Source organism: Brassica napus, chromosome C4, assembly GCF_020379485.1.
Source record: "Brassica napus cultivar Da-Ae chromosome C4, Da-Ae, whole genome shotgun sequence".
In the NCBI taxonomy this organism is placed as follows: Eukaryota; Viridiplantae; Streptophyta; class Magnoliopsida; order Brassicales; family Brassicaceae; genus Brassica; species Brassica napus.
Window position 1 is genome coordinate 13,851,176 of NC_063447.1, and position 24,512 is coordinate 13,875,687.

A 24,512-nucleotide genomic window follows, 5' to 3' on the forward strand; every position below is an offset into this window, starting at 1 on the left:
AAAGCTTCTACCTTGTTGTAACGCTCATACGCGGATTCGGAATAAAATTATTTTTGCTCTCTTTTACGATTTCTTATTTCTTTTCGTCTTTAATTGCGTGTTCTGATTGCTTGGCGTGTGGTTTAACATATATCCGGGACCTCTGGGAAATTAGGGTTTTCCTAACTTTCCTAATTTAAACGGAAATCGACAGTGCGAATTTCGGTTCCCACAATGGGCACTTACAGAATACCGGAAAGATGCATTTGTAACGCACGAAGAGCTATAGCTTTTCCTTAGAATCAATTATTTTCAAGAATGAACACGTGAGAGTAAATCTCATATGAACTATACACTCCTCACAAAGTCACAATCACTAGACTATCTTTGTTACTGTTCAGATCGAGAATCCAGGCATGCTAGTTTAGCGTAGATGATGGGTTTCTGATCAATATATGAACATATTAAACTCAGATCGCTCTTGAATCTGAACGCCTTCAATCTGTTCCAAAACACTGATTCTTAAGAGATGTAATAGTTTGCATGTTGGTTAAGGCCATGTTCGTCTTTTATGATGGATGTTGCATCTGGATGCAAATATTTAGATATTGTTCATTTGGATACAATTGTATTAGTATCTAGATGCTGCATTTCAATACAAAATACATAACATCAAGAAAATCTTAATATTTGAGATGTTAAAAGAAGTATAGTTTGGATGCAATATTTGCAACTTAAAATTCAAAAGACTTATATAACATGCAATATAAATCATATATATAATGAGACACTTTTGCCTCTCCTAAGGGCAACCTTATCCGTGAGTATACTAATTTGAAGTTCTTGCAATGTTTTTAAACCCGACCCGGACACTGAACCGGATGACTTACCGGGTTGCTGGATCACTGGGTCGACCGCGGATGAACCGCTGATTAACAAATGAATTAATTTTATTATATAATAATATATCAGCTATGTAAATAAAATATAAAAACTAAAGTTTAATATTTTTTTATGTTTTTTAAAACATAAAATAATAGTTTGGATATGTATATTATTTACGTTTAAAAACATTTAGAAAATACTTAACTTTAGTTTTTATATTTTTATTTTTCATTTGACATACAAAATATCAAAAAATAGTTTAGACTATTTAAAATTTTCTCTAACAAGGTAAGAGGTATGACATCTAAAAAAATCAAGACATAAAATTTATGAATATTTAAATATCTAATGTGAATAATAAATCAAACTTTAAATACAAAATAAATCAAAAGTAAAAGATCATTGTAATAAATTATCAATAACGAAAATAAACTAACACCAAATAACATCAACTAATTTTGGTTCTCTCTACCATCGTTCATTTCATTTTCTTCAGATGGCATAGTAAAATCTTCGTCAAAATCTAAAAATCACAAATATAAGACTGAAAAGAGAAAACCTAACTCTTTTTTTTAATCATCACCTAATTTGTTAATTGGAAATTTTGAATATAAAACATTATCTAAAAAAATAATTAAAAACTAAAAAAAAAAAGTTATTTATTGGTTCAACCAGTATCGATTTCCGGGTTTTACTGGGTTTTTGCGGGTTTTTGCGGGTTTCTAAATATAGGGGTTTTCACAAAACCCAAACCAGATTTTTTTTGGGTCACTCGATTTACCGGTTCAACCGCGGGTCCGGGTCGGGTTTTAAAACACTAGTGATAAGTAAATAATATTCTACTGTTTTTTTATAAACATTTAAAGTTCAACTTCTTTTGAAAAAAATTGATGAATAACAAAAGGACACATGGCAGTTTAACAAGTTCTTGTAAAGTTTTTGCAGAGAACCTCACGTCCTTCTCTTTCCTATTTTACTTCATTAATGATTTTTTTAAGTGAAAATTTTACCTAGAAACTAAGGTTCGAGAAGCTCTAAGGCTGTCCACGTATGCATCCCATAAAGCATGTGGGTCCCATTTAATCTTGGTTTATTTAGAGCAAATAGGTTATTAGTTTGGGCCGGTTTAGTTGGATCTGGTTTGTGTTTTTCGAGTTCGGTTTCGTTAATGCGTGAAACATAGCTTTTTGTGGTTCATCCGAGATTAAGGCTTCATATATCGTTCCCTTCCTTCTTTACAGAATTCAAACCGCCGCTTTATCATTTCATGATCTGGAAACTACCTCTTCTCTTCTCATCTCTAAACCTCCCTGACGTTATCTCTTCACCTCCTCTGAGGTTCGTTGTATTGCTTTTAATTCGGGAATCATTGTTAATCACATTAAACCCAGTCATGATGTTGACGCCTCTGTTTCCTTCATCTGATATCTATAGATATGAGCGGCTTATGAGGATGATTGAACCTCAGAACCACTGTCAGTTTATCAGAGATGTCTTCCTTCGATGTTGTTATCGTGCACTCCGCCTTCGACGCTCTCCGACTCGGTAGATCTGCCCAGACCATTGGTTGTCGTCGCCTCCATTTTTGGACTCGAAAAACATCAAGAAGCAAGGTGAATTCACGGGAATCACTCTACTCCTCCTTTATGAGAAGGTATTGTAACCAGAAGCGTTTTTTTCTTTCTATCTTTTATTTTCTAAGTCTTAGATCTCTAATTGCAGAAATCGGTGATACGTGGGTTCATTCCTGCTCGCTGCGCACCTTATTACCATCCGTCTTTGCGAGCAGGTTCAGTCAGGAGGGTCTCAGGATTTTATTGTTGAAGTTGCAAGATGTACAAATATGCAAAAAATTACGGAACACCCTTTCGTGGTCCGGTTCATACCCCAAACCACCATTGATGAAGTAATCGAGAATGCTCTCGTCATCAACCTAGAAAAATTCATGCTGCGGAAGTTTGATCCTCTTCAAGCTCTCCCTAACACTAATTTAGAACTCCCTGGTTTGTTACTCTGTAAAAGTTTGGTTTTTAATCGTTTACGTCATTATATGTTGTGGATAAAAAATGCATTAATTCAATTTGTTCATCACATCGCAGTTGTTGTTGGGCAATTTCAATCTGTCCAAAGTTTGGACCTGAAGGACGCTACAGTGATGAGTCAAGTTGTTATTCGTTTCATGATTGAACCGTAAGTAACCAAAACCATGAATTATTTCAATTTCCATAACAAGAGGATGATGAAGGAACAGTGTTTAGGGGTCTCTTCAACTATAACTAAAAACCAATAATTCAAAAAGGTACCATGTACTAAAATATAAAACCAGCTAACTTATATCTTCTCTTTAAGGGATCCATTGCAGCAACATATTCCCACCCTCCAGAATGGGCATCACGACACACACTGCGTAACTGTTGTAAAATTCCGTATAATTTCCACTCATTTCTTACTGCAACGCCAACATTTCATGCAACCCTATTAACTTGACATCTAAGGAACCGTTTCTCTCTAAGAATCTCAGCCTCTCAACGATTGATAGGAAATCACATAAATCATTGTCAACAACTCCGTGCTTGCTCCGCACCTAGTATCAATAAAACCAACTCTCATTTTGAAAGGTGAGTCTTCAAGAGATCTACCGACTACCGCATTCACAAACCCTCCTCCGCTCCACCCCTCCTATGGGTCATGTGATGGTGTTTAACTTAACCAATAATTAATTGGGAATTTGTCTAAACGAAACAAAAAACATCATAATTGTCTCTTTGGTATAAAACTTTTTTAATCCATTTTTTGTTTTTTTTACTCTTTCCATTTATAAAACCTAATGAAATAAATAGTTTTATGAATAAAAAAATTATAAAAAAATAAAAACAATTGATAAAACACCCATATGCACAAACTGGTAATTTGTTTTTTTTTGTTGAAAAATTTGATAAATTAAAATTTGAATTACATTCTATTAAAAGTAAATTTCGTCTTCTACAGAAAATGGGTTAGTAGAAATTGAATTCCAGATTTAACAAGATCATCTATTTTTTTAGAACAAACAATCTACTTTTAATTAAACTCCCAAATATTGGGAATGCAAATTCTAATAATTGTAAAGTTAGGTTTTTTACGAATGCAATTTCTACTTTTATGAGGTATTTTAAAATTCTATGAATGTAAAATCTAGAAACTATTCAAATGGCTACATGAGGTAGAATCTGTTTATGAGATTTTTGTTTTGGTTCAACGTAGTGTAAAAAGTGCAATGTAAAAATTAAAAAAACCTGATTTTGGTGAAAATTATGAAAACTTTAGTTTTGAAAATATTCTAAAAATATTTGTAATACCCTAACTTTTCTAAAACATGTATAGGTCGATTTGCCTTGTAAAAAATATCAAAGAAAAATATTTGTAATATTCAAACTTCCATAAAACGTGTATGCACTTTTCTTTTTTATTAAACTTTTAACTAAACTTTTTTAAAAAAAGTTTTATACTTTTAGTTAAACTGTATAATAAAATTAAAATTTTTAATTTTAATGTTTTAAAAATGTTTGTAAAAAATAAAAAATAAAAATTCAATTAAACTTTTAAATTGTGTTTTGGGTTTAATTTGCTTAATCAAGAGTTAGTTTTAAGATTATGAAAAAAAATTATACTAAAGAGATAACTTGGATGCTATTGTATTAAAAAGACAACTATGCTGTTTTTGGTTCTGTTTTGGCAAATTTTCTAACTAATTTTACAGTAGTATGTTACGAATTGGATTTATAATGAAGCATTAATCACTTTTGCTAAAAGAAATACAAGGGCCATGAAGTCATTAATCGTTGACAAGATCAGTACACGTGTCAAAGTTAAGTTGCGAGTAAAAAAGAAAAACCATAACCGAAGCTAAAGTGTGTGTTAGGTTAGGTTAGGTTAGGACCTAATTAAAAAAAAAGGAAAGATAGATTCGGGAAAGAAAATCGATGGTGTTATAAAAACAACTGGAATTTTATTGTATCGCAGAAATTTGAATAAGGGCGAAATTTTATACCCGTAGAATTTTTAATACTGATAGAAAGAGTTTATTAGAGAGAGAAGAGAAGGTTGAGGTGCGTTTACAATGAACGAAAACGTTCGTATATATAGAAAGAAATTTACTGTGCAAATAGTGCAGCGGACCCCATATTTTTTTATATTTTCAAACATTACGGCTCCTCCTCTTGTTTTTGACTTTCGTAACACTCCCCCTTGGGGGCCGGTGTCACTATCCGCTCTCGCTTAACGTCTTTGTTGCCTCGTTAAAAACCTTTCCAGGAAAACCCAACGGGAAAAACCATAGTAAGGTAAAAAGAGTACAACTACGTAAGCTCCCCCTCGAATGAACAGTCATAGATCCTTCTGATGGCGCATCCCAATGTTATGGATGTGTTTTCTGAATACCGAGGTAGGGAGTGATTTTGTGAAGAGGTCGGCTGCATTGTCGCATGATCGAACATATCTACTTCGATCTCTTTATTCTTCTCGAGCTCTTGAGTGTATGAGAAGAACTTCGGAGGTATATGTTTGGTTCTATCGCTTTTGATATATCCTTCCTTCGTTTGAGCAACACATGCCGCGTTATCTTCATATAGAATAGTTGGCTCCGTATTTTCGTCAATCCCACTGCTTGAACAGATGTGTCGGCTTATTGATCTTAGCCATACACATTCTCTACTTGCTTCATGGAGTGCAATGATCTCAGCGTGATTTGAAGAAGTAGCAACAAGTGTCTGCTTCTGAGAACGCCAAGATATGGCGGTGCCTCCAATTGTAAAAACATATCCTGTCTGGGATCGAGCTTTGTGTGGATCTGACAAATAACCTGCATCTGCAAAACCAATCATTTGACCTTTTGAACTTTTAGGATAAAACAAGCCTAAATCAGTTGTTCCTTGAAGGTAACGAAAGACATGTTTAATTCCATTCCAATGTCTTCGCGTAGGAGACGAACTGAATCTCGCTAAAAGATTAATGGCAAAAGATATGTCAGGTCGAGTACAATTTGCAAGATACATAAGAGCTCCAATTGCACTTAAGTATGGAGTTTCAGGACCAAGTATTTCTTCATTTTCCTCAGATGGTCGAAACGGATCATTTTCAACATTAAGTGATCTAACGACCATCGGGGTGCTAAGAGGAGTTGCTTTATCCATGTTAAAGCGTTTCAATACTCGTTTGGTATATGTAGACTGGTGTACAAATATACCCTTTCGAGAATGCTCAATTTGTAATCCTAGACAATATTTTGTCTGCCCGAGATCTTTCATCTCAAATTCTCCTTTCAGATAGTTTGATGCCTTTTGGATTTCGTTTTGAGTTCCAATAATATTAAGATCATCAACGTACACCGCGATTATCACAAATCCGGATGTTGTTTTCTTTATGAAAACACAAGGACATATAGGATCATTTGTGTATCCTTCTTTTGTTAAGTGTTCACTGAGACGATTATACCACATTCGTCCAGATTGTTTTAACCCATATAATGATCTTTGCAATTTTATTGCACATAACTCTTTAGGTTTGGAACTTAACGTTTCTGGCATTTTAAATCCATCTGGGATTCTCATATAGATATCAGTATCTAATGATCCATATAAATATGCCGTAACGACATCCATGAGACGCATTTCTAAATTTTCATTGGCCGCTAGGCTCATCAGGAATCTAAATGTGATTGCGTCCATAACAGGAGAATAAGTTTCCTCATAATCAATTCCTGGCCTTTGAGAAAAACCTTGGGCTACGAGACGAGCTTTGTATCTTGTAATCTCGTTTTTCTCATTTCTTTTTCGGACAAACACCCATTTGTACCCAACAGGTTTTACATCTTTGGGTCCGAATACATTTCGTTTGTTAAGCGAATCTAGTTCGACTTGAATTGCATCTTTCCATTTTATCCAGTCATGTCTCTTTTGACATTCATATACGGACTTTGGTTCTGGATCTTCGTTTTCTTCATTTATTTCCTTTGCTAAAAGGTATGAGAAAACGTCATCAATATCATCCATCTCATTTCGTTTCCATATCTTTCCATTATGGATGTAATTGATAGAAATCTCATGATTTCCTTCAGATTCAAGATGCTTTATATTGTCGTTAGATTCACAATTTTCTTCGTCCAAAATATTTTCTGTTATTTTGGGAGTATCATGCTTTTCACATTCCTTACGTTTTCTAGGAAGTTTATCCTTTGAACCAATAGGTCTACCGCGCTTTAAACGTGTTCCTGATTCACGTGTATCAACTGCCGTTCCACCATTTTGTGGTATTTCAATACGAGCAGGAGTATTTGCAGCGGGTATATGTGATTTAGTTACCATTTTGGTATCAGCAAATGCATCAGGTAGCTGATTTGCTATATTTTGTAAATGCATGATACGTCGAACTTCTAGTTCTGACTGTTTCGTAGGAGGATCAAGGTGTAATAACGATGGTACACTCCATTTGATCTCTTTTCCTACTTGTTTATTGTCTCCCCCTAGAGTTGGGAATTCTTTCTCATTGAAATGACAATCGGCAAATCGTGCCGTAAACACATCACCAGTTTGTGGTTCTAGGTATCTTATTATTGATGGAGAATCATAGCCAATATATATTCCCAACCGTCTTTGCGGTCCCATCTTTGTACGTTGCGGTGGTGCTATTGGAATATAAACCGCACAACCAAAGATTTTTAGATGAGAGATATTTGGTTCTTTTCCAAATGCTAACTGTAATGGGGAATATCTATGGTATGCACTTGGTCTTATCCGAATTAGTGCTTCTGCATGCAAAATAGCATGTCCCCATACAGAGGTTGGGAGTTTTGATCTCATGATCAATGGCCTTGCAATTAGTTGCAGCCGTTTAATTAATGATTCTGCCAAACCATTTTGTGTATGAACATGAGCAACAGAATGCTCTACTTCAATCCCTGATACCATACAATAATCATTAAAAGCTTGGGATGTGAATTCACCAGCGTTATCTAATCTAACTCTTTTAATTGGATAATCTGAGAACTGTGCTCTTAATTTGATTATCTGAGTTAGAAATCTCGCAAATGCCATATTTCGAGATGATAACAAACAAACATGTGACCATCTACTCGATGCATCGATTAATACCATAAAGTAGTAGAATGGTCCACACGGTGGATGTATTGGTCCACAAATATCACCTTGGATTCTTTCCAAAAACTTTGGTGATTCTTTGTCAATTTTGGTTGGTGATGGTCTTATGATTAATTTCCCAAGAGCACACGCATCACATGTCATTTTATTACTTTGGTATATATCTTGGGTTTTTATTGAATGACCATGTGAGCTTTCAATGATTTTTCGCATCATTGTAGTGCCTGGATGACCAAGGCGATCATGCCATAATGTAACATCTTCTGGATTTCTTTTGATCACAAGATGTGATTCTATAGCATCAATATAAGTGTGATGCAATCCAGAAGGAAGTTCTGGAAATTTTCCAGTACAAGGCCTTTGCCTGATTTTTCAGAAGTTATATACAAATACTTCTTTCCATTCTCAGTTGCAGACTGAGTGTTATACCCTTGACGGTATATATCTTTGAAACTCAACAAATTTCTCTTAGAATTTGGAGAATATAAGGCATTATCTATGGAAAACTTTGTTCCATTAGGCAACATAAAGTTCGCCTTGCCAATTCCTTCGATCAGGTCTGTAGGACCTGATATTGTGTTTATAGTCATTTTTACTGACTTTAAAGTAGAGAAATATCTCTTATCCTTCAGTATAGTGTGCGTTGTGCCACTATCTGGTATGCAAACTTCTCTACCAATTTGTTTAGTTGTTGTTCCATTTGCTTTCTTATCCATTTCTGTAACACACAGTTAATATTAATAAAGAAAATAAACTTTCATAAGTAAACATATTATGCATCAATAACAAGTACACAATAATTATACATTAGATATTTTGAAATACAACATTATTTTGAAAGTGAAATACATAATATTTTATGGCATCACTAGGCATTATTAAGCTTGATCAGTACAAGCACTTCAATTATTTTGATGAGTGGCCTCGTCGAAATCTCCCATAAAGTCAGAGGATTCGAGGTATGTCGATGTTGTACCCACAAGGTGTTCATTGAGATTTACTTCCTTTGCCTTGCCTTTAATAGATTCTTGGTACAATTGGCATAGATGCCGAGGAGTTCGACATACTTGAGACCAGTGTCCCTTCGATCCACATCTGTAACAGACGTTCTCATTTTTATGAGTAGGGTTTTCTTGGGTTTCTTTCCCTTTTACCCGATCAGATCGATTCCATGTGTTGGATCCCCTTCCTCTTGGGTTGTTACTCCTTTCATGGTTGCGGTTAAATCGATAACCACGACCACGACCAAAACCACGATTGTGACCACGGCCATGACCACGCCCACGATAGGAATAATTTCCTTTTTCCGGATTTTTTATATCTGTTGCATTTACCTCAGGAAATGCTTTGGTTCACGTGGGTCGGGCATTGTGGTTTTTAATGAGGAGTTCATTATTTCTCTCCGCTATTATAAGCGCCACAGCGAGTTCAGAGAACCTCGTATACCCACAATTTCTATATTGTTCTTGTAAAACATAATGATTTTTGTGGAACGTTTGGTAAGTTTTCTCGAGCATTTCTTCTTTCGAGACAGGCTATTCTCAATATAGCGGAATTGTACGTTTCCACTTTTTCAAAATCTTGAAATCGTAGATTTTTCCACTCATCGAGTGCATGGGGGAGAGTAATTTTCTTTTGGTTATCAAACCTCTCCTTCAGAGCTTTCCAAAGATCTAAGGGATCTTTGGTTCTCGCATAATCATGCGTAAGATTTTCATCTAGATGCCTTCTCAGAAATATCACGGCCTTAGCCTTTTCATGAGAGGTTGATATATTGCCGTCTTTTATTGTTCCGAGTATTTCCTCGGAATCTAGATGAAGCTCCATGTTTGTAACCCATGCCGTGTAGTTTGTCCTAGTTACTTCCGATGCCGGAAACTGAAGTTTCTCGATTATTAGAATATTATTAATATTAAAAGGAACCGTTTACATTAATCATGCAAGCAATTACAAGGAGAAGCGATGTAAAGAAAATTAAACCGATATTCATCTTAAATTCACTCGGAGTAAATTCTCCAACGAATAAACCATAAATAGAAACACAAATAAAAATGGCACATAAAAACAAAAGTGCGCGAATCATCTTTCTTGAAATGAGAATCGGAGGAGAGCGATTTAAAATTTTTGAGAGAAGATGAAATTTTTTGGATGATGAAATGGAGTGAAAATGAGTTGTATTTATAGATGAAAATTACTGTTCATGACCATTGGAGAAAGAAGAAATTTTTGAAAATTTTTCTTTGTGACCGTTGGGGTTAAATCGAGTGCACTAAAAATCAGTCTGAAAATATCGTATTAAACAGTCAATCAAATCTATAAAATTTCATAAAAGTAAAAATTATGGCAATGAAATATTTATGTTATGACAACAAATCATGCGACGGCTCAGCCGATCAATGCAGAGTAATAAATAAATTATACGGCGGCTCGGCCGACCAATTAATAATAAACAGAATATAAGGCGGCTCGGCCGACCAATAAATAGTAAACAGGATATAACGCGGCTCGGCCGACCAATAAATAATAAACAAAATATAAGGCGGTTCGGCCGACCAATAAATAAATTAAATTACTAGTAAATAATATAAGCGGTATTCCGGCCATTATAACATGATATAAATAATAGTAGATGCGGTATACCGAACATTATAACAGGGTATAAATGATACAAATAAATTTTACCGAATCGCAGAGTGATCGTGCTAATAACTTGTTATAAAAAGAACTGGAATTTTATTGTATCGCAGGAATTTGAATAAGGGCGAAATTTTATATCCGTAGAATTTTTAACACTGATAGAAAGAGTTTATTAGAGAGAGAAGAGAAGGTTGATGTGCGTTTACAATGAACGAAAACGTTCGTATATATAGAAAGAAATTTACTGTGCAAATAGTGCAACGGGCCCACATCTTTCTATATTTGGTAATAATGAATGCAGGTATGAACTGGAAGGAACATGGTCGGAAGATTCCCAAGGAAAATCTGGACAGATTCATACCGAACAGATCAGCTATGGATTTCGACTTTGCTCATCACGCCCTCACCGAAGCCCTAATCGAAGCAAGAGACGGCAAAAAAAAAGAAGCGCGGGAGCTTTCACCCTCCAAAGAGGCTTACAGGAAGCGTTTGGCGGAAACGCTCGGTCTCAACCGCACCCGTATTCTCGCCTTCAGGAACAAACCTCAACCTCCTCTCCACTCTCATTATCACTCTGCTTCTCTTCACCAACAACCTCTAAAGCCTCGCCGCCGACGCATTCCTCAGTCTTGTAGCAAAGTCTTGGATGCTCCTAACATTCTTGACGACTTCTACCTCAACTTGCTTGACTGGGGTTCTCGTAACGTCTTAGCTATTGCCTTGGGCCACACTCTTTGCCTCTGGGATGCTTCTACCGGCTCTGTATCCGAGTTCATGACCATTGAGGAAGACCAAGGACCCATCACAAGCATAAGCTGGGCACCTGATGGTTCCCACGTTGCACTTGGCCTCAACAACTCTCAAGTCCAGCTTTGGGATTCTTCATCCATCCGCATGATAAGAACTTTGAACGGTGTCCACCACTCTAGAGTAGGATCACTTGCATGGAACAATCACATCCTCACAACCGGAGGAATGGACGGGAACATTATCAACATCGATGTCAGGATCAGGTCGCATGTTGTGGGAACTTACAGAGGTCACACTGGAGAGATTTGTGGACTCAAGTGGTCAGGTTCTGGAATGCAGCTTGCTAGTGGTGGCAACGATAATGTGGTTCACGTATGGGATCGCTCTTCTGCGTCTTCGAGATGGCTGCACAGGCTTGAGGAACATACTTCTGCCGTGAAAGCTCTTGCTTGGTGCCCCTTCCAATCGAATTTGCTTGCAACTGGTGGTGGTGGAACAGATGGGGCGATCAAGTTCTGGAACACTCACACCGGAGCTTGCTTGAACTCTGTAGACACAGGATCCCAAGTGTGTGCTTTGTTGTGGAGCAAGAATGACAGAGAGTTGCTTAGCTCACATGGGTTTTCTCAGAACCACCTTGCACTTTGGAAGTACCCATCCTTGGTGAAAATGGCTGAGCTCACTGGCCATGCATCAAGAGTTCTGTATATGACACAGAGTCCTGATGGCTCTACCGTTGCTTTAGCTGCAGGAGACGAGAGTTTGAGGTTTTGGGATGTTTTTGGAATGCCAGACACTGCCAAAAAACCTGATCAGAAAGCAGCCCATGAGCCATTTTCTCCCGTGACTCGTATCCGTTGAAACTGTCATAACAACAAAGCCATTAATCGTTACAGAATTTTTTTTTTCTTTCTTGTATTTCCAAGTAAACTTTTCTAATCAAAGTTGTTGAGTCAAACATATGTTTCAGTTGTCCATATCGTTTAACCTCGCTTCCTTATTTGTTCGAGATCAAACTTTGGTTACTGTATGGAAAAATATAGTGCTTTGAATAAAAGGAACGACAATCATACATAGATCAAAGTTGTCCACTATATTGTATATAGTAAACTTCCAAGCGAACTAGCCTCTCAAGAAACGATTTCACGCTAACCTACTAAGGACAAATCACTACAAATTCGAGTGACATATTCTCAAACCACATAAAGTTACCGTCTACAAATGACTCCAGATGCAATGCAACAGTTTCCAAAAACAGGCAAAGGAGGCAGAGCGGAATGGTAAAGTATCAACAAGCAGTATAGCCTAGCCTACTTTTGAAATTTTATTTGTTGTTGTTGCGGAAAGATCAGAAATGCCACATATTCATTTTTCAAAGCTACATGATATAAACAAAGGTCAATAAAAAGAATCCCAAAGGATTCACCATTGATCATCCAATAAACAAAAACCAAAACCTTCTCAGTTTCCGGAGAAAGAACAGACAAAGCCTAATATGTGTATGCATATCACACCTATTCTAATAATTTGTTTTAAGAAATTAGATTATGTGAATGCATGGCACTGATAATACCTAATATCTTATAATCTTGGACACAATCACTACCTAACTTGATACCGTAGAAGCCGGAAAACCGGACTCACATAAACGATGATATAAAAGTGATGTTAAGGAAAATAGACGATTGTAAAAATCAAATACAACAACGATAAGAAATCGTATTCGCAAACGAACATGGAATCGAGATATAATATATTTCCTTAACTCTAAATATTCGCTCTGTTAGTGAGACGGGACTGTACGAATATGGAGTCCCAGGATACAACCATGGCCGACGAATCACGCTTCACTCGTGATCGCCCTATCGAACTATAAACTCTACGAAACACTCTCGTATTTATGACTTACGCTAAGGGAATTTTTGCTATATGTTTTGATGTGAAAAAAAGATTGGAAATGAAGGAGGAGGAGAGTCGATATTTAAAGAGAAGGAGAAGCCCCACTTCCAGCAACAGCTGCTGCACGTGAGCGAGAATATCGCGGAGATCGAGGGAAGTTGAGTTGTGAAACTTATTCCCAAGACTCTCTCTTATCTCCTTTAAAACTTTCGAGAGGATAAAATGCATGATGTTTTTATTTTCTAGACAAACTACTTGTCGTTTTAAATTAAATTGCACGTTGTTTTTTCCCAAAATGAATGACAAAACGTTGAGCTTAACTTGGTCCAAAAAGAACCTTATTGGGTAGAAGGCCCTCCACCAAGACCCGAGCCAGTAGGACAGCGGCGACACGCTTGTGGAGAGCCTCCCTCTCTCCCTGAGTCGTTTACACCCTTATGTCATGGGAACATATATAAACTACTCCCATAAGCTTTTGTTCCCCGATGTGGGACAAGCTTAATCTTCTCTTCATTTAATCGATAAGGCCACTAATGGGCCATTTCTTTTCACTGATTTACAATTATTTTTATAAGCCTTGGACTTTAAATAATTGACCCAACAATCTCCCACTTGAATAAAAATGACTTTAAACATATGCAGACTAAATGAAGACTCGATAGACTCTAAAAACTATACTCATTCTAATCCTGACTAGATTAAACAGACTTATCGAGAGTGTTTACGAAAAATTCACTGTGTTTGAGTTGGTGGCATTTTTAAGCCTTGAACCACTCATAGTTAATATCTGTCGTGTTTACTTTACCAGATGAACATGATGTTTTGAACCAACCAGTGTTTTATGTAGACCGATACAACATGCATAACGCAGCTTCATTTTCTCGTAGGACTTAGTTCTCTATTATGTTCATTGTGGCCCTGAACTATTCCTGGTTTTCATGAGTGAACTTAGAGAATATTACCTTGCATTCATTCTCCTAATAACGGCCCCATTTCACACTCATTAGGTGATTGACCATGAAAACTATTGGGTAATACTTCACTTTAGAAGCTATGGAATCATTAAAAGCTTATGTGTATCCTTCTTACATTTGTTAGCACTTTTATCATCTTAGGAGCTGAGAAGAGACTACTTTGTCTCAAGTGCTTTGGTTAGATTCTGTTTGATTTTGTTTTCCTTTTGAAACTACGTCTTGGGATCTCCAGTCATGATAGGTAGGGTTGCAATCAAGCATCCTCGTTCGTTATAGGCTTTAAACCCATTCCTTTTGATGATTTAGCAACAACATCTCGTGGAAAACCTTTAGTAAATGGATCCGCTAGGTTGTCAGCCGATTTGACGTAGTCTATTGTGATTACAATAGTTGAGATAAGTTGTCTAATGGTTTTATGCCGTCTTCCTTTGTGACGAGATTTACCATTGTAGAGATTACTTTGAGCCCGAGCTATAGCTGATTGACTATCACAATGTATGCGTATAGCTGCCACAGGTTTCTCCCACATAGGAATGTCTTCCAAAAAAATTTCTCAGGCATTGAGCTTCTTCTGCTGCTTTGTCTAAGGCTATGAACTCAGATTCCATGGTAGATCCAGTTAGCATTATTGTATCGTTCTAAAACTGATGGTTCTTTACCATAGTGAAACCCAAAATCTTTGGTGTAGCGCAAGTAATTGAGTACTCTCGTTATAGCTTTCCAGTGTGTATGACCTGGATTACTTGTATATCGACTAAGTATGTTTACAGCATGCGCTAGATCTGGTCTTGTACAATTAGTCAAGTACATGAGACTTCCGATCACACGTGCATACTTGTTTTGTGAAACCGCTTCACCTGAATTCTTTGTCAAGTGAATTTGGGGATTTAACGGAGTTTTTTCCGTACTATTAGAGTAATTTTTAAATCTCTCTAATATTTTTTTGAGTATAATGAGATTGAGTTAAGATAATTCTGTTTGAATTTCTTGTGACTTTAACCCCGAGAATTACATCTACTAATCTCAATTCTTTCATCTCAAATTTCTGTTTGAGCATGTTCTTTGTTTGATTGATAATGTCTTTATTGCTTCCAATAATGAGCATATAATCTACATATAGACATAGCAAAACATACCCATTTTTGGTAGTTTTGTAGTATATGCATTTGTCATATTCATTTATTTTGAAATCATTTGACATATTTGTACTGTCAAATTTTTCGTGCCATTGTTTAGGAGCTGTTTAAGCCCATAAAGTGACTTTACAAGTCGGCATACTTTGTCTTCCTGCCCAGGAACGACAAAACTCTCAGGTTGTTTCATGTAAATTTCCTCTTCTAAATCACCATTTAAAAAAGCGGTTTTTACATCCATTTGATGGATTTCTAGGTCTCCTAAGGCTGCGATTTCTATCATCAGTCTTATTGATATTCTCGTTACTCGAGAATATGTATCAAAATAGTCAAAGCCTCCCTTTTGTCGGAATCCTTGAACTACAAGCCTAGATTTATATTTTTCACCAGGTTTTCGTGTCATTATCCATCAATTTTCTAATGCTTTGCAGCCAGGTGGTAAATCTGTTATGTACCATGTATAAATTTGCATGATAGAATCAAATTCACTTCTGACAGATTCGTTCCAAAATGGAGCTTCAAGTGAAGTCATTGCATCTGCCAAATTTTTTGGAACATTTTCTACTAAAAATGCCATTAGGAAATCTTTACCAAATTTTTTTTCCTTTCAAGCTCTTTTGCTCCTTCGAAGTTCATCTTTTTCTTCATTTCCAGAAATATCATTTATAGAAATCTTGACATTTGTCTCAGGTTCTGAGTCTTAGTCGTTGTCTCTTTCTTTTCGAGTTTGTTTTGAACATTGTTTTTCCTTACATGAAAAAATATTTTCGAAGAAAGATGCATTTCTTGATTCCATAACTGTATTGACATGAATGTCTCATATTTCAGATTTATGTACCAGAAATTGATATGCACCACTATTATGTGCATATCCGATGAAGATGCAATCCACAGTTTTAGGTCCAATAGTGACCCTTCATGGTGGTGGTACCACAACTTTTGCCAAGCACCCCCACACTTTAAGGTATTTATACGAAGGTAAACTACCTTTACATAATTCATATGGAGTTTTACCAGTTATTTTGTGGAGAATTTTGTTGAGGATATAATTAGTGGTAAGCAATGCTTCCTCCCCACATGTTCAGGGGTAACCCAGATTCCGGCAACATTGCATACATCATATCTTTAGAGTTTAATTATTGCGTTCAACAACTCCATTAGATGCTGGTGAGTAAGGAGCTGTAGTTTGATGTATTAGTCCATGTTCTTTACAAAATGCATTAAATGGACCATCATACTCACCTCCTCTGTCACTTCTAACTACTTTAATAGTTGTTTTAAGCTAATTTTTGACCTCGAGTTTAAATTCTTTGAATTTTTCAAAGGTTTCATCTTTTCTATGTAGTAAATATATATAACAATATTTTGTGCAGTCATCTATGAAGGTCACAAAGTACTTTTTACCACCTCTAGTTTGTATGTATTTTAAATCACATAAATCGGAGTGAATTAAATCTAGAGGTTTATTAGTTATTTCAACATGAGGTGATGGCGTTTTTGTGAGCTTAACTTGTACGCATACTTTACATTTTTGTTTACTTGTTTTGCATTTGGGAATTAAATTTAAATTCATTAATCTTTGTATAGATTTGTAGTTTTCATTAATCTTTCATGTCATATATTAAAAGACTCAACCAAATAAGCAAGTGGCTTTTTCTTATTCATTGAAACTTTTGGAGCTACAACTTTCTAAGGGACTGTCATTACATTCATTGTAACAAGTCCATCCTGAACATACCCCTTTTCCAAATACATCTCATTCTTCTTAATCACGAGCTTGTCCGCTTAAAGACTTGTGGCGAATCCATTCTTGCTGAGCAAGGTTCCCAAGACCAAGTTCTTCCTCATGTTAGGCACATGCTTCACATTCATCAGAGTGACTTCACGTCCAGATGTCATCTTCAGAACCACATTGTTGTGGCCTTCAATCTTGAAGACTGCAGTGTTCCCCATGAACAGCTTCTCTTGAGTCTTGCTTTTCTGATAAGTGTTGAACATCGCCCTATCAGTGCAAATGTGGGTGGTCTCTCCTGTGTTATACCACCATTCCTTTGGGTTGTTGCCTTCAACCATGTTGGCCTCATTCACCATTGAAACGAGATCCTCCTCAGTGAGATCGCTTGATGCTTCTAATCTATGATCTTGCTGACACTCAGCAGTCTTGTGTCCCACTTTGTGGCAGTAGTGGCACTTCCCCTTGAATTTCTCCACATTTGCATTGATTTCAATGCCTTTGTTCTTGAAGTTTTTTCCAGAAGCCTTCAGGGCTGCAACAGTTTTGGAAGGCTTGACATGAGAATGGGTGTGTGACTTTCCTTTGTCTTTGTGCTCAGCCATGTTGACACTATGCTCCTTAGCAGTGACCTTGTCAGCAGTTCGGTTTCTGGATTCCATCTGAAGCCTCATGATGAATTCCTCGAGCCCCATTTTCTTCTTCTTGTGCTTCAAGTAGTTTTTGAAATCTGCATTGCTTGGAGGAAGCTTTTCAATGAAGCTAAGAGTTGTGAATGTCTCGCAGATGGACATTCTTCCAGCAGCGATTTCATGGCATATAACCTGAAACGCTTCCACCTGATCCATGATGGGTTTTGAATCCACCATTTTGAAGTCATGGAACTTTGCAACCACATACTTCTGGCAGCCAGCGTCTTCACCTCTGTACTTCTTGTCCAGGGATCTCCACAGCTCTTTCGTAGTGGGAATCTCACAACAGACTCGGTACAATGGGTCAATGAGGCGGCCCAAGATGTATCCTTTGCAAACAAAGTCGGAATGCACAAAGATGTCAACACTTGCGAGAGTGTGCACATCATCAATCCCGTAAGGAACTAGGGGATTGTCCTCCTGGATGAATTTGTCCAACTTCAGTGTTGTGAGGAAGAACAACATCGTCTTCTGCCACGTTTTGAAGCCTTTGCCATCAAACTTGTCTGGCATCAATCCTTGAGTGATCACGCTAGGCACAGACGGAGGAGTTTGAACTGCCACCGGACCACTTGTGGTTCTTGAAACTGAACCCGTCTGATAAAGACCAGCACTGAATAGGCTACGGCGTGTGGTTTCATCAGCAGCATTACCCACTGGAAGGGTAGTTGTTGTTGTTGCTGCAGCGGTTGATGCTGTGTTGGCTCCAGCGGTTGTTATGGTTGCATCAGTTGCTGCAACGTTGAGGGAGTCTGAGTGACATTGGTGGTGTCAACGGGGGTGTTGTTATCGTTCGTCATTTTTGTGTAGAGAAAACATGAAAACGGATTAATATCCAAACAAAAAATAACATATTATTTTAAAGAAAATAATAGTTTAAAATCAATGGTCATTTTTGGTGTTTGAACCAAATCATATCAATGTCAGTCTGGAAAAATATTTTGCAAACTCGCTTAGAAAAACGTTTGCAGAAACTGTTTTGTGTAGACTTTTGGATTGTTTCACAAACTTGCTTTATAAGCATTCGTGGAAATGAATCATTTTAATAACGTTTTAAGAATGTATCAAAAACGTTTTGAGATAATGCTAGAAAAGAATCCGTAGAGTGTTATGAAATAAATAAGAAACGTTTTGGGGAAGTGCTATAAAGCAAATCACAAACACGTTTACAGAAGAACAAAGAAACGTTTCGCGGATAAGCATATAGCAAATCGCAAATATCGTTTCAATAAAACCAGAAAAGGTTTCTATGAATCGTATATCAATAAACGTTTTTCGGTAGTGCTACAGAGCAAAATGCAAACCGTTTATGAGATAAGTAACAAACGTTTCGCAGAGATGCTAGAAAGAAAATCTCAAACACGGTTTGAAACACCGTTTTATAAATCGTTTCAACCGGATTAACGCTTTAGATAGAAAGCAAAATTAAAGTTAAGATTGTAGAAGCTAGAAAACCGGACTGACATAAACGATATAATAAAAGCGATGTTAAGGAAAATAGACGGTTGTAAAAAACGAATACAAGAACGATAAGAAATCGTATTCGCAAACGGACATAGAGTCGAGATATAATCTCTTTCCTTAACTCTAAATAATTGCTCCGTTAGTAAGACGGGACCGTACGAATATGGAGTCCCAGGATACAACCATGGCAGATGAATCATGCTTCACGAATCTATATAGCAGGTAACATAACATATACCAGGTAACAAATATTTTATCAGATAACAACAAGTCTATGTACCATGTAACAAAATAATTTATCAGATAACAAACAGTTTATCAAAAAATGTATCAACTCGCAAATCATATATCTACCAATTTATTAAGTAACAAACCATGTATGAAAAAATGTATACTAGAATCGAGACTAATAAACAAACATATTTTGGAATTACTAACATGATTTATTTGCCTAATGTTTACGTTTTTTCAGAAAAAATAGAAGAGTTAAATCAATTGGTTTATTTGCTGGATAAAGACATGATTTTTTTATCCCTAGACTGACACTGACCAGACACTGCACATGAATCGAGTTATAGGTTAGAGGGGTAATATTGTAAACGAAATTATTTTAGTCACCATCATGGTAGAATGAAAATTATGTTTGTCTCTGGGTATATGGACGCCAATTATCTCTTGATAAAACACTCATATGAACAAACTGGTAACTTGTTTTTTTTTGTTGAAAAATTTGATAAACAAAATTTTAATTACATTCTACTAAAAACAAGTTCATCTATTTTTCTAGAACAAACCATCTACTTTTAATTAAATTCCTAAATATTGGGAAAGCAAATTCTAATAATTGTAAAGTTAGATATTTTTTAACGAATGCAATTTCTACTTTTATGAGGTATTTTAAAATTCTATGAATGTAAAATCTAGACAATATTTAAATGGCTATATGAGGTAGAATCTGTTTATGAGATTTTTTTTTGATTCTACGTAGTGTAGAAAGTGAAATGTAAGAATTAAAAAAAAACACCTGATTTTGGTGAAAATTATGAAAACTTCAGTTTTGAAAATATTCTAAAATTATTTATAATTCTCTAACTTTTCTAAAACATGTATAGGTCAATTTGCCTTGTAAAAATATCAAAAAAAAAATATTTGTAATATTCTAACTTCCCTAAAACGTGTATGCACTTTTCTTTTTTATTAAATTTTTAACTAAACTTTTTTTATACTTTTTTAAACTTTTTTATACTTTTAATTATTCTGTATAATAAAATTAAAATTTTTAATTTTAACCTTTTAAAAATGTTTGTAAAAAAATAAAAAAATAAAATTTCGTAAAACGTTTTTATTTAAAATAAAATTTGTAAACTTTATAAAAATAAAAGTTTATAAAAGTTTTTGATAAAAACCGTTAAATAAACTTTATAAAAAATATCTTACAACGCCTTATTTTTATAAAAAAAATTAAAACGTTTGTAAATGTTTTAGTTTTAATAAATTTTTTAATATCTTAACAAGTTCTTGCAAAGTATTTGCAGAGAACCTCGCGTCCTTCTCTTTCCGATTTTACATTTTTTTAAGTGAACATTTTACCTAGAAACTAAGGTTTGAGAAGCTCTAAGGCTGTCCACGTATGCATCCCATAAAGCATGTGGGTCCCACTTAATCTCGGTTTATTTAGAACGAATAGGTTATTAGTTTGTGCCGGTTAAGTTGGATCTGGTTTGTGCTTTTCGAGTTTGGTTTCGTTAATGCGTGTTCATCCGAGATTAGGGCTTCATCGTTCCCTTCCTTCTTTACAGAACTCAAACCGCCGTTTTATCATTTCATGATCTGGAAAACTACCTCTTCTCTTCTCATCTCTAAACCTCCCCTGACATTATCTCTTCACCTCCTCTGAGGTTCGTTGTATTGCTTTTAATTCGGGAATCATTGTTAATCACATTAAACCCAGTCATGATGTTGACTCCTCTATTTCCTTCACCTGATATCTATAGATATGAGCGGCTTGTGAGGATGATTGACCCTCAGAACCACCATCAGTTTATCAGAGATGGCTTCCTCCGATATTGTTCTTGTGCACTCCACCTTCGACCCTCTCCGACTCGGTAGATCTGCCCAGACCATTGGTTGTCGTCGCCTCCATTTTTGGACTCGAAAAACATCAAGAAGCAAGGTGAATTCATGGGAATTATTCTACTCCTCCTTTATGAGAAGGTATTGTAACCAGAAGCGTCTTTTTCTTTTTTATCTTTTATTTTGAAAAATAGCCGATGATCTAAGTCTTAGATATCTAATTGCAGAAATCGGAGATACATGGGTTCATTCTTGTTGGTCGCGCCCCTTATTACCATCCGTCTTTGCGAGCAGGTTCAGTCGTGAGAGTCTCATGATTTGAAGTTGCAAGATGTACAAATATGTACAAGATTACGGAACACCCTTTTGTGATCTGGTTCATCCCCCAAACCACCATTGATGAAGTAATCGAGAATGCTCTCATCATCAACCTAGAGAAATTCATGCTGCGGAAGTTTGACCCTTTTCAAGCTCTCGCTAACACTAATTTAGAACTCCCTGGTTTGTTACTCTGTAAAAGTTTGGTTTTTAATTGTTTACGTCATATACATGTTGTGGATAAAAATGCATTAATTCAATTTGTTCATCACATCGCAGTTGTTGTTGGGCAATTTCAATCTGTCCAAAGTTTGGACCTGAAGGACGCTACAGTGACGAGTCAAGTTGTTGTTCGTTTCGTGATTGAACCGTAAGTAACCAAAACCGTGAATTTGTTTGACTTTTTCAGAGGTCATCTTTATCGTAATAAATTATTTCAATTTCCATAACAAGAGGGTTGTTGTGTATCTATCTTTGTGGGATGATGCAGGAGCAGTGTTTAGGGTCTCTTTAACTCAGGTGAAAGGGCAGAGTCTGTCATGGTGGTCACTACTGTGAATCCCAAAATATTTGGAGGTTTGTAAACTGTTAACTCAGTCATCATATTGAACATTGTTTGTCAATTTATATACTTATGCGTGGTTTAAGGTTTTTCCACCATATGAATTACGAACAATCTTGCAGGTAACCTATACCTCAGCTCAACACCAGCAACGAAATTTTATTTTGACCTAGTCCTTCAAGCCATCACAGAGTTCACAGCCAGCTATCAACTCATTAGATGTTTCGGTTGAACTAATAATTAGTCTTGTGGTTACTTGACGTATTATGCCATCTGGTTCCAGCTTAGAAGGCCCATTTGGAGAAGTTTTCCCAAGTACCGATACCAAAGACGAAGAGATAAAAAAGAAGGAAGTTGTCTCAATAGGAGATTTTAACAAGTTCATCTCCAATTCTGACGACCAGGTAATATTCTTGGTTCCAAGAAAGTTAAAATGTGTTTTGAGTTTCAGATAATAATTATTAACCAGTTTATCTACTGCCTTGGTGAAGACACATGAAGCTGATTTTATTTGCAAAGCTCGAGTTGTTGAGGTGTTGCAACAAAATGGCTGGTCTTTCGTCTCTTTCTCTGGATGCAGCAGGGAGCTTGAAAAAGCAGGGACTTCTCTCCATTGAAACCGATGTGTTAATCCGAACGTTACCGAAGTTATAAATTGAGTATTTTTAAAATTATAAATGCATAAAATAATAGACAATTCATATCATTACGATTTTTAATGCCAATCTTTATTCCAAGTACCGTGTTAAGTTATTGGTTGATGATGGAAATGATATTGCTAATTTTGTGGTGTTCGACAGAGAGATGCTTAAACTCACTAAGAAAGATGCAGCTGTTCTGACTCTAGATGAGGTTTGTAACTTTCTTAACACAGCTTTAATTGATCATATCCAATTGCCAGCAAAGCTCTGTACTTGCCTAAACATGGCTACAACTGCAGATGAATGTTGGTGGAGGTGAGGAACTCCCACAATGCCTGAAAGAACTAGCTGGAAAATATTTTGTATTTCAGATACGTGTGAAACCATTCAATTTCACCTCGAACCACCGTACTTTCACTGTTTTTGCAATCGTTAATCACATCAACCCGAGGTATGAAAATATATAGTTTTCATAACGCTATCAACTTAATCATGTCAAACTAACACAAGTGGAACTGTTGCACAGATTTTCAATACCAATGAAGCACCATTTGTTCAAGAGGAAGGTGGTGAACCATCCGCATCTGTCACCTACAAGGTTGGGATAAAGCCAATGAACCATATCCATCCGGTGTTGAAGGCAAAGAGGGTGGCCGTAAACGCTCCCGCCATTGAAGTTACAAAGCTGTTAAGTGTTAACCCAAGTCTGCTTCTGTGTCTTTACAATTTCAGGACTTACTTTGCATTTTCTACTTCAGACTCTTATATTTTTTTCAAATTTCCAGATTTTTTTGCCATTTACGGCTAACTAACTCCATGAGGAGAACAGTTTTAAAGATTTAATATAAAAAGGGCCGGTTGACAAAATATTTTGTATGCTAGATAACAAAAAAAACACGGCAGCACATATACAGATTGAACCTTAACCAAACTACTAATGCCGAATTGAGATATATGTCGCCTAGACGTTCAGTCTTTTTACATGCATTTACGAAAATATAGATGTTAAAAAACTACACATAACCATTTTATATGAATTCAACATTATATATAAAGATAGTGAATATACACTTTCAATTAGTCAGCCAAAATAAAAATCATGAAATTACTAAATAAAAACACAAAAAAATGGCACACAAACGTGCGTTACAATTAAACTGAAATCTACAATAAGGCAGACTCTTACCTTATCATCTAATCAACTATAAGTAAAAACAAATAATTCAAGCAAAAAGGTACCATGTACTAAAAAATAAAACCTCTTACCTCACCGATTGATAGGAAATCACATAAATCATTGTCAATAACCATGCACTTGCGCGGGGCTCCGCACCTAGTATCAATAAAACCGACTGTCATTTTGAAAGAAGAGTCTTCAAGAGATTTACCGACTACCGCATTCACAGACCTTCCTCCTCTCCGCCCCTCCTATGGGACATGGGATGGTGTTTAACTTAACCAATAATTAATTGGGAGTTTGTCTAAACGAAACAAAAAACAACATAGTTGTCTCTTTGGTATAAATTTTTTTTATCCGTTTTTTTGTCTTTTTTATTCTTTCCATTTCTAAAACTAATGAAATAAATAGATTATGAATCAAAACATTATAAAAAATAAAAACAATTGAAAAAACACCCATA

At 36.0% G+C, this 24,512-nt stretch overlaps 1 protein-coding gene and 1 long non-coding RNA gene across 4 annotated transcripts; both read left to right on the forward strand.

The window, feature by feature from the left end:
• Positions 1-2,079: 2,079 nt before the first annotated feature.
• LOC111212346 lies at positions 2,080-23,741 on the forward strand. Of its 3 annotated transcripts, none has more exons than XR_007322334.1 (9): positions 2,080-2,202; positions 2,299-2,518; positions 21,646-21,852; positions 21,949-22,039; positions 22,160-22,245; positions 22,354-22,635; positions 22,723-23,083; positions 23,172-23,323; positions 23,399-23,741. It is a non-coding gene; the product is annotated as an uncharacterized LOC111212346 (long non-coding RNA). The 3 variants fall into 3 exon arrangements; XR_007322333.1 differs by lacking the exons at positions 2,080-2,202; positions 2,299-2,518 and adding exons at positions 21,034-21,176; positions 21,273-21,492 and having other exon boundaries at positions 21,579-21,852; XR_007322332.1 differs by lacking the exons at positions 2,080-2,202; positions 2,299-2,518 and adding exons at positions 21,034-21,176; positions 21,273-21,492.
• LOC125585429 (cell division cycle 20.2, cofactor of APC complex-like) lies at positions 10,897-12,834 on the forward strand. Its single transcript, XM_048754462.1, has one exon. The coding sequence runs from the start codon at positions 10,926-10,928 to the stop codon at positions 12,243-12,245; it is 1,320 nt and encodes a 439-aa protein (XP_048610419.1). The 5' UTR covers positions 10,897-10,925; the 3' UTR covers positions 12,246-12,834.
• Positions 23,742-24,512: the final 771 nt, after the last annotated feature.

Bases quoted from the DNA above. Each gene is read 5' to 3' on its own strand.
- LOC125585429 (XM_048754462.1), top strand. From the start codon at position 10,926: ATGAATGCAGGTATGAACTGGAAGGAACATGGTCGGAAGATTCCCAAG.